At 39.4% G+C, this 10,909-nt stretch overlaps 1 protein-coding gene across 1 annotated transcript in view; it reads right to left on the bottom strand.

Moving 5' to 3' along the window:
- The window catches only part of slc2a15b (solute carrier family 2 member 15b), a 15,346-nt gene extending 9,557 nt beyond the window's left edge, over window positions 1–5,789 (bottom strand). Inside the window, exons 1-7 of the mRNA XM_014010189.1 lie at window positions 5,490–5,789; window positions 4,135–4,233; window positions 2,297–2,457; window positions 2,093–2,217; window positions 1,836–1,981; window positions 1,200–1,332; window positions 901–1,088 (exon numbers count right to left, since the gene is read on the bottom strand). Of these exons, the coding sequence (XP_013865643.1) occupies window positions 901–1,088; window positions 1,200–1,332; window positions 1,836–1,981; window positions 2,093–2,217; window positions 2,297–2,457; window positions 4,135–4,233; window positions 5,490–5,534 (897 nt within the window). The 5' untranslated portion in view covers window positions 5,535–5,789. The remainder of the gene's footprint in view (window positions 1–900; window positions 1,089–1,199; window positions 1,333–1,835; window positions 1,982–2,092; window positions 2,218–2,296; window positions 2,458–4,134; window positions 4,234–5,489) is intronic.
- Window positions 5,790–10,909: the final 5,120 nt, after the last annotated feature.

The raw sequence follows: 10,909 nt of genomic DNA, 5'->3' as shown, positions 1-10,909 counted from the left end.
ATATATTAGTTATGTACCGTTCAAGTAAGAAAAACTAATTTTTACTGTTTACTTTTTGAACTACTGAACAGTTTAAAGATACAGTTAAAAAAGTTTTTATAAATAAAGAATTTGTATTTAAAGACATTGTGTTTGCTTTTTGTTGTCGTCCACTATGTTGCATCGCTGTTACTGCAAACACAAAACACCAAAACTGACCTTCAACAGTTTTTAAAGCTCCCACGGTGTTTCTGTCCATTTTGAAAGTAAGGAAGGAAGTGTCAGAAGATAAGAAATGTGTTTATTTTCCTACAGTCTATAGATGTATAGGTGACCCTCCACAGTTTACACTGGAGACACTGTTATGTCAATGACTGCTGAAACAAATATTGAAATTTATGAATTTGTCTTGTTTTGTCTGTCGTGATCAAGAACAAAACAGAAGGTTGTTTCTTTATAAAGTCCCATTACGTCAGGTGAAATATGGAAGAAAAACAGTAAATTGTTAAGTTGTATTTTATTATCTTGATTTTTTATGTATATTTGTGTTGGTGGCTCTGTGGATTCATCTACATGTTGCTCTCCAGTCTTGCTGTCTGAGCAGCCAGGACCGAGGGAGCGAACGGGGGTGAACCCCTGTTGGGAAACAATACGAGCCAGCATGACTGGAGCTTCCATCCACATAAAGCAATGAGCACAGAGACGCGCCTGACTTTATGAKCTGATGGTTGGAGCTTGTTAGGTGAGGTGACACTGAGAGGCACAATGAGGCGTGATCGTGAGTGGACTGTGTGAGTCTGTGATGTATGGTCAGAGGAAAGGAGCACAGCTGGGCTCTGCAGCATCATCAGCTCCCACTTTCAAATCAGGTGAATGAAAACAAAAAAATAAATAAATAAAAAAAAGTCTTGTGGTCCTCACCGCGTCAATGCCAGACAGCTGCATGCCGACGTTGAGCACCACGATGGTGAGGACCTGCCAGCGGACACAGCGGTCTGTGAGCAGACTGCACACAGACAGGGTCTGGACGGAGGACAGCGAGCGCTGCTCCTCCTGCATCTCCTCCACCTCAGCTTGGATGTTCCCTTTTTTGCAGAACCTCTTCAAGGCTGGAGAACAGAAAGGAAACACCCGTCCTGACGTCAACAACAACTGAAACCCCTGCAGGAGTCAAACAGTCCACTGAGGTCAGGACATGAAATAAAAACTCATTCTCTAACCTGTGATGGTTGCATACATATTGCCTTTCTCTATTAGCAGGTATCTGGGACTCTCTGGAAACCATGGCAGCAGCATCAACTGGACCAGTGTGGGAAACATCACAAAAGAGAGGAGCAGAGGCCAGTGTTCTTCCTTTGGATAAATATAAACACAAAGGATGTASTAAAACACTCAACAAACTGCAGAAAGCTTTATAAATGTGATCAACTTGTATTAAATCTTACTCAGATTGTGCAAAAAGAAATTATTTTTAAAGACATGGCAGAAAAATATGTTTTTGTCTTCTTTTCCTGTGCTCCATAACTGAACATAATGAAACAGATCAGAATAATCCATCAGGTTGCAGAGGCAGCAGTGCCCAGGATTGAAACCCAGACTCAAACTGATGTCAAGACAACCTGTCCGTTAATGTCAACAAAAACAAATATCTGCACCCTTGTCTGCAGGGAAATTTTCAGAACTTTTAATTTTTCAATTTGCACATGACTGAAGATATTTCCTGGACACTGGGCAAGAAACATCACGATTAAGAACAGCAAAAATAATCATTAATGTTTTTAGTTTGAGCTGTCAGMGAAACATTTCAGCTGAATTATTCAACCAATGCACACCTTTCACCAGCACAAAGTGAATACCTTTCCCAGCAGTTGCGAGAGCCCCAGGACCTGAGCGATAAAGACTCCAAGACAGATGTGGATACTGGGAACGAGACCCAGAAAGCCTCGCAGGTTCTTGGGAGCGATCTCGCCGAGGTACATTGGTACCACACTGAGGGAAATCCCTGAAGAGAGAGAAGTTAGTCTGACGTTTAAAACAGTGCAAATGATCTGAAAACCTGACGTTCCCCATTTAAAAACTGATATAATTCAGTAGTAAAATAAAAAAACCCTGCCTGAGTGTACTCCGGTGATGAAGCGTCCTGCGATGACCATCATAGGATTTCTGCACCATCGGCTGAACCCCATCAAGGATCCTCCAACAAAAACCAGGATGGTGGATCTAACGAGCGTCCCTTTTCTGTTTGACGCAAACAGTCTTCATTTGTCTTTTCTCAGTGATTGAGGTGATTACCAACAATTAATCCTCAAACACCAACCTTCCATATTTGGTGGTGAGTCTGCCCACCATTAAGGCACCAATCATTCCACCGATGGCAAAGATGGACACGGTGAGGGAGTACAGGATGGTCAGAAAATGTTCATCTGGAGTCCAGTTGTAGCGATGAACCAGTGTGTCATTGTAGAAAGCTTTGATGAACTGGTGGACGAGACTGTTTGTTATTTGAAGATCGTCCACAGCACACAAGTCAAACTCATTCAAAATCAATGCTTTGATTAAAAAAATCTAAAGATTGAGATCAATGGTTTTCAATTTTTACATCTCCTCAAGGATTTGCAGGCAAGCAGATGTGACAGAGGACCATCTATTTACAATACAAACAAAGCAAAGAGTGTATAACATAAAATTTATTATATAAACATTTGCGACTGAAAGAATTGGAATAAGTTCATCTCTCCATCTCCAACTGTGTGTCAGGTAGGGGCGGAACCAGGGGGTGGCCATGGCCACCACAGACAAATCTTTGGCCACCCCATTGGCCACCCTGCTGTACACACCCCTTCCACAGTGAAACAACATTTAGGGATAATCCTCCTGAACAGTTGGTGGCAGTGTTTAACAGTTTGAAACATTACCAAGCTCTATCACTGAAGAAGAGTAATGACAAGGAAGTGATGATTTCTTTATATACTGAAAATATGCCTTTACAATCTGACTTCTGTTGTCAACTTTTGGACTTATGGTGACAAATGTTTTTTAGTTTTATTTTTTTTATTTTTGCATTTTGTCACAATAACACAGTTTCATTTTATAGTATGAAGGCTGCATGATGCTCAGTGTTTGGTTATGAGTAGGCCTGTCACTAAATCAGAAAAAGTGAAACACCCCTCTAAATTCACTAAATTCATTGGGTAAAATTTATAATTTTCGTTTTAAACATGCAGTTGCGGGTCATCATTATTTGGCACAATGGCATGTGTGAAAATAAAGTGTAATAATGTAATAATGTGTAAAAATAAATCAATAAACAATAAAAAAATAAAAAGCACCCCTRAAGTTATTGGATRTGATAAACTGTKTCACATTAATTAATCTTATCTCAGATATAGCAGTGAGTTTAAAAACAGGATGATGGAACTAGTTTAATGAAAAATCTGTCTSTGAAATAATTAAATCAAACATTAATTTAAGTAGGTAAAAGTATGTTTAACAACATGGTGAACAGCTCCTCATGATGTGAAGGAGCAGCTCTAACTTTAAGCTTCCTCTAATGATGAAGCTGCTCATTCTGTCTCTAAGGCTGAGCTTGGATACACTACAGAAGAAGCCCACTTCAGTCATATTTATCTCGAATCTCACTTTTTATGATGTAAAACTCGTGACTTTAGGCTGAAATACAGAAGAACCAGTAAATCTAGAGTGTCGCCTTTCTGTTGAGCTTTTTCTTTTCACTAGATCTAAATTGTAAAAATCTTTATTTCTACCTACATTTTATGTTAGTGGGATTACCTTTATTTACAAAAAAAAATAGCCTATGCTAGACAGCTATGTGCGCTGTCCTTCAGTGAAGAAAGGCAATAAAAACATCACGTCACGTCTTGAGGGATTTTAAAGTCATGGCTACCTCCATGTTCCACATAAAGCAGGTTAAACTGTTCATGCAGCCATATCAGGAAGTCAAAACAGGAATGTGTTTCAGCTTATTAACACGGCAAGTTTAACAGCGAAGGAGGCGAACAGAACACATGATGGATTAAAAACTGAAGAACATCAATGACACGGTGAAGCTGATGCTCAGACACATGACTCCAGGACGGGGTGGTGTTTTCAGCTTAACTGGTAGCAGGTTTTCAGTAAACTCTGAGAAGCCCAAACCTCTGCAGGCGAGTTGACCACTGCCAGGTTGTAGCCGTAGAGCATGGAGCTGCCGAACGAAGCCAGGAACGCCACCGCCAGCAGTGACCCCGTGAGATGCTGAGGAGAGGAAAACAAAGAAACACAAGAGGACTGCGCATCAATCACTGCAAAAACTGTCCACCTAACCAAGTTTTAAAATCTTATATCCAGCCAAAAAGTCTTTTTGATCTTGTTTTGAGACCGATTTACTAAACAAGAACTGATTGTGTAAGAATAATAATCTTCTTTTCAGAATGTGTAAGATTATTTGTTTTGTTGGCCTGAAAATTTGACTCAAATTAAGTCAAAAATTTCTGCCAATGGAGTAAGAAAATTATACTTGGTAAGATTCTTGAAATACTTGATTTGACTCAATTTTTTCTTATCTCAAGATTCTTACTAAGTAAATTTTTCTTACTCCATTGGCAAAATTTTTTGACTTCATTTGAGTCAAATTTTCAGACTAACAAGACAAATAATCTTACACATTCTGAAAACAAGATKATTATTCTTACACAATCWGTTCTTSTTTAGTAAATCTGTCTCAAAACAAGATCAAACAGACTTTTTGGCTGATATAAGATTTTTAAAACTTGGTTAGGTGGACATTTGCTAATGAAACAGTCCAAAAGGCAAAAACTGTAGTGTCAAACTTTTGTTTTACAGCTTGTGAAGCTTCATCCAGGAGAAATATGCTGCATTAATCAACACGTTTGGCCACCCAGAGACCCGACAGTCACATGAAACATTCCCTGACATCASAGAGGCAGAGGCAGCCTAATATGTGCTCATTAAAGCTCTGATGTCCCCCGTTCTTCACCTTTATCCTGAACTCCACGAGCACCAAGCTCAGCTGACCTGAGAAGTAGAAATCTATAGGATTAAAACATCTTTAGATAACCCTGCTTTCAGATGAAGCTGTGAGGAAAGTGACTGTGGTGCATCTAAACGTGACCCCATAAAGAGGACTGACTGAACAATAACTGCATAGTTTCACAAATAAATCTAATTTAGTTAACTTCATGGAGGGAGTAAGACAACGCCGAGGACTCAGTTTAAGCTGATTATCAGTCAGATGTGCACATTTCACATGTTTAACCAAATCTTTGGGTAAATCCACATTTAAAACATAAGCCTTGTGCAGACTTTTGGCAATTTTTTTGGGATCTTATAAAAGAAAACTAAGACAAGAAGTTAGACAAGTGCAATAATTTTCCATGTCTGGAATGCAGGTGACATCTGATATAAACAGCTTAATGCTGTCTATTTAAAAAAAATCATCATTACATTTTTTAATTAATTTTGTTTAACTCAAACCATGAGTTCAAACTTACCCCCCTGAGTTTTGCAGCATTTTCTGTTAATAATTCTTCAGCCATTTATGTCATGAATCCTTAATCTCCTCGTGTAATCAGCTCGTTTGAGATGAAAAACTCAGAACTTCTGAGAACCCTTCCCTCTTATCATTTGCAGATTTTACTAATGCAGATGAGAGGAGGCGCTCGGCGATGACGGGGCGGATTTAACTTGTCAAAGTCCTGATGGTTCAACCCGGGYAGGGCAGGACGGGACAAGCCGTCCCCGCGGTGAATCCACCAGATCCACTTCATTAGTGATCACATGAGCCATGTGGGACATCCTGCACGCTAAAAGAGCCCGGCCTTGTTAACAAACCACCGCTGGCTGAACGTGGGGGAGTTTTTACTGAAATTCTTCAGGCAGTGGGGAGAAAAGTTAAAAATCAGTCAAAATGTCAGATATAAATGTCTTTAAATGAACTCTGGATCTTTATTTGTTAAAGTGAGGACATGTCTGGCATTTTGCATCTTTTATATGTGTTTATGAAACATAAATCAGTATAAGGTGTTATGGATCTTAAGGGTAAAGTTTCAACATTCATTTTCTTACCTGGTAGGGAACAGCTTTACTGAATACATTCCCTCATTTTAACTACAATGTAAAAATATCCAAATATGCTAAAGACAGAAGTTAAGAGTAGTTCAAATGGGGCTTTGTAGAGAGGTTATGAACCGTTAGTATCTTACCTGTTGTAGATAACTTTTTGAATGAACTTGTTTTGGAGAAACAGTTTAATTTTAATAAACTATTGAACAAAACCAAAGTGCAAACGTTATGATATTTAAAAAGCTCGTTTATCCATCCGTAGTTTAAATGATACATCAGTTTTAGCARACATAAAAATATCTTTAATTGACAAAAATGTAACGATAGCTTTAAACTCTGAGCACAGATTTATTTAAATCAAGTTTTTTAACACCTGCAGAACAGAAATATGTGAAAACCTATTCACTCTAATGATAAAAAATGTTATTGCATGTCTGTGCTGGACAGGTAGCAGAGAAGAGTTAGTTTTAGTAGAAACAGCTCTTAATTGCAAAGAATGAAATCATGAAAGGAGGCTAAAGTAACTCTAGAGAGACTGGGTGAAGGAAGGAGTGTTAATTAACTCTGGGATCATCAATACAAACAGCTTCTTTCACATGAAGACAATAAATCAACCTATGGTTTATTTAGAAATATTGATTAAAGCAGCTTTAAGTATTCACTGATATAACTTATAGCAGCTTCATCTCTGCAGTGTTAACTATTATTCAGTGTTTTTTATGATATAAATAAAACTGTTAGTTTCTTGTCATGAGTTGCTGCTTATAACTGAGAAAATACATAATTTATATCAAGTTTGGTTTCATAAAGACATAAATATGTTTGTCAGATGAAAGTTTCCGGTTTAAAAGAATAAAATAAGAAATTGGGATCAAACTTGTTTTCATCCATCAATCAGTTTATTTAACCCTCTTCTTCCCAGGTCCTAAGCAACTGGTGCCAATCTCCAGAGGTGTGAATTTTTCAGTTTCAAATGATTAAAACCATAACAACAAAATGTAATTTTTTATTTCAAACCTTCCCCCAGCAATCTGGAGTCTTTCCCTTTCCAACACAATAATATTCGTGCAGAGTTTTCAGTCTCTGTGACCATTTTTCTGTGTCTGAGTCTCATGATTACCACAAAAATTAGCTTTGAAGACCCAAGACAGAGTCAGGCAAATAAAAGCTACAAAGACCTTATTTACATAATTTACAAGAGGGACATCTCAAGATCATAATCAGGATCTGGAACTACATGATTTAATTTCCTCTCAGCGGTGAATGAGATGTCGTTTGATAAATTACCCATCAATACCAGACAGCAGGAGGATGCTGTGCTGGGAGACGGTGTGTGCGCCTTACGTGTGTGTGTGTCTCCGTTTCGCTGGAATGTGTTCTCTACGCGGACATGTCTTCATATGCTCAGGAGGATTTGTGTGTGTGTGCGTGTGCTGGGTCAGAATCACCTCACATTAGCAGCCCATTATGTCAATAAAGCTCCTCTTGCATCCAGTTGACAGATCATCTGCCCAGAAAAGCAGATATTGCGGCCTTTAATCAGCCAGCCCCCTCCGAGTCTCCGTAGTCTCTTGTGCAGTATTTAAATTCCTCATTTACTCTGTTGCAGGCGGGACGTGTCTGTCCCCTATTGTTCGCTCTGAATAAACTGGGGAGCTGATCGTGTTAAGTGCGGCTGTGATTGATGGCTGCTGATGAAATCTAATATGCTCGCCCCATGTCATCGTTTAGCAGAAATAGGATTAGAGAAAAAGCCTCCAACACGAGCTGGGAAAAAAAGGGTGGAAACGTACCTAATGCTGTTAATACTTTTCTTTATTTTTTTAAGAAAGTTTTTGGCTGAGTCACTTCGAATTGCATTAAAGGGATAGTTTGGTCATTTTTCAAGTGACGTTCAGTGGTGGTTATCGATATCAGATTATTAGAGACATACTTTTTATTTAGTGAGATTTCAAATCTGTTTTCAAAAAAAGTGACATTCTGATGTTGGAGTGAAAGTCTGTATCGTTCTCACTTCTCAATAGGCTGCTGTGATGGACCCCGTCTCCCACCCCAGAGCACTGACAGGCAGTTCAGCCTCTCCCAGCTGCAGTCAGAGCAGAAGATGTTCATCCCTCTGCATTCAGACAGAAAATAAACTGAACAGGTGTGAAACTGCAGCTGTTAACATAAAGTTTACTTTTGTCTTCTCTAAATAACTTATGAACTGAAGCCCAGATAGAAGCAACAATTTGAATATTCAACAAAACAAGAACCAACAGAAGGAAGTTCATATCTTCAGGTTGACCCAGGCCAGCTTCAGGGACTTTCCAGCTTGGTGGGTCCAAGTCAGTCAAGTGGAACTGAAGACTCTGGCTYCGACATGTAARGCTGGATGGACAAGTCCCTTGTTGACATCTTTGAATTCATTTGTAATTAAAAAGTTTMTGTGCCGTTATCAGTTCATAAACCCCTCTATCAAACTGGAATGGACCACTCTGGAAGCTGTYTAAAGAGACAGCATCAAAACGAGCTGATCTGAGACACACCTCAGGAAAGGGGTGAAAGAGGGGCTTGTGGAGTTACAATAAGGAGGAATTCAGACCAAAGCATTGCAGTTCCACTTTACATAGACTCCAAATAGAGRATTTAAATGAGAAAAAGAAGGATTTAAAAGAAGGATATGTCCATTTTACACCCTTATTCAGCTGCAGTGAATGGTGCGATGAGACTGAGCGGAGTGAATGTGTGTCACAAGGCCCAGTCAGTCCATTTAAAAACCATAAAGTGAAGTGACTGTCATCAGCCGAGCATCAGCGCCACGCTAATTATTTCCACAATCGCAGCCATCATCGTCTTCCTTGTGCTCACCGGAAGGTCAGCAGCTGATGGTGGAAAATTCAGTCTTTGCTCAGGTTCTGCTTTTCTCCACTGCAGCAGCCRCAGACACATGACTCCGTGATGAAGCTGCTTCGTCGTGATGATGAACATTTAACAGAGACCAGGCTCTGCAGGAATGCCGCGACTCTGAGTGACCCCGTGTGGAATGAGAGCGCCATCTATTGATGTGTTCAGAGTCTGAAAAAATGAACAGATAAGCCACAGTTCTTAGGAAAAGTTTAAACCTTAACATTTACAACACCAAAGCGAAGGCTGTGCAATAATGTTTTGGCTTTTGTGTTCGTGAGTCAGTTAACAATATGCCTCATTGTTGGACACATTTTTAATAAAACCTAYAGATATCAGCAGTCAGTTTTACAAATATTCAGTTTAAAATTGGTGAAATTATACCCACAACACGTGCTTTAAGTGCTACTCATTGTTTTATTCAAGATTCAAGATGGTCACCACAAGATTTTAGCTAATAATTATTTGTGAATCACTTAATTGCTGCTTAATTACCATTTTTCATGCATTTAACTAACGAAGATGTCTGTTAAAACTTTTTATGTTTGGGAGCCATAAACCAGAGCTTAACAAATAATAAAAACAGCTAAATAACTAAATAATATGAACATATTTCTCATGAAATAGTCATACTGGAAAGTGTCCAGTGAAAAACTTCAAAACTTCATAAAAACCTGGAGAACAGTTGATGTAAAAAACTCTAAAAGATTACAAGAAACTCCAGCTGCTTGAGAGCAAAGTGTAAAGAAATGAGGGATGACTCAAGACTTTTGCACATGTAGTTCTAGCTGAACAATGTGCATCCATCCTGCAGCAGAGAACTGTGACAAACTACACGCAGACACACTCCAGAGTCCATTTAAACAAGTCATAAGTCTTAGTGATGTTAGCAAATTTCTTCTGTTTTTCCTATCTGCTCCATATTTTACTCACTTCACGGCTACATTAGCTCTTTATTTGGGGGTAATAGACCCCCCCCCCTCGCCAGATCTCATTGGCTGCGGCTGGACTGGAGCCCAGCCCACCTGCTCCGCCGTGCTCTCCTTAATGTGACTGGCCGAGGATGATGGATCACCTCCTGTCACTTCCACCTCCTCCTCCAATCAACAACCAGCCATGGAAATTGATTGTTCTAATTTGCTCTCATTATTATTATGATATTAAGCACAATATACAGACACAGCTCACTGTCAGATCTGGGCAACGCCGTCATTAGTTACAGGGGCTGGAGAATACGCCTCAGTGGGGCCTTTTTTTTTTTCTTTCCTTCTCCCACAGATGCCAAAATGTAAAGGAATCAGTGAGTGTTGGAGAAACGCCGGGCTTTCTCTTAATAAGATTTGCCACGCAGCCCCTCGCCGAGGTGATGTAGCATCTAATTAAGTTCAATTCAGTGCATCTGGGAAAGAGGAAGAAAGAAGATTTGATTAAGTTCCTGCGTGTCAGGTGCGGGCGTGTTCGCGTACAGCTGCTGGATGGGAGGAAATGAGAGGCGCCCRTGTGAGAAAACACTCGTCTTYACGCTAACAACGAGTGCAAACTGGAGAAATCTGCAGAAAAGGCCGGGGTAACTGGGGCGCTGAGGGTGTTAAAGCACCCCTCTGTGGCTGATAAGATATATCAATGTTTATGCTCTTATGATGACTTAAAGGGATCCCTGATTAGTTGAAACATTAGATTTTATTTGATAAACATATAAGACAGTAAAAATACTGTAGTTTTTAATCATTTTTAAACTAAAAGTTTAAAAATAAAATAAAAACTAAAAGTTTAAAAATATATTAGACGGATGGGGCCATATTATTTACACACAAAGCATTCTGGGTAAATGATGACGTGGATAGGTCCTCGGTGCGAGGCTGCTAGCGAGCTATATCCACCCTGAAGGTTAATCTTGGACAATATCGATGATCGACTCTTAAATGAAACCAGAGAGCGTTGACTGAAAATATGGTTGGAGGAC

The sequence above is a fragment of the Austrofundulus limnaeus genome, unplaced genomic scaffold (assembly GCF_001266775.1).
Source record: "Austrofundulus limnaeus strain Quisiro unplaced genomic scaffold, Austrofundulus_limnaeus-1.0 Scaffold66, whole genome shotgun sequence".
In the NCBI taxonomy this organism is placed as follows: Eukaryota; Metazoa; Chordata; class Actinopteri; order Cyprinodontiformes; family Rivulidae; genus Austrofundulus; species Austrofundulus limnaeus.
The sequence above is the reverse complement of the archived record's forward strand: the minus strand, read 5'-3'. Positions and strand labels throughout refer to the sequence as shown.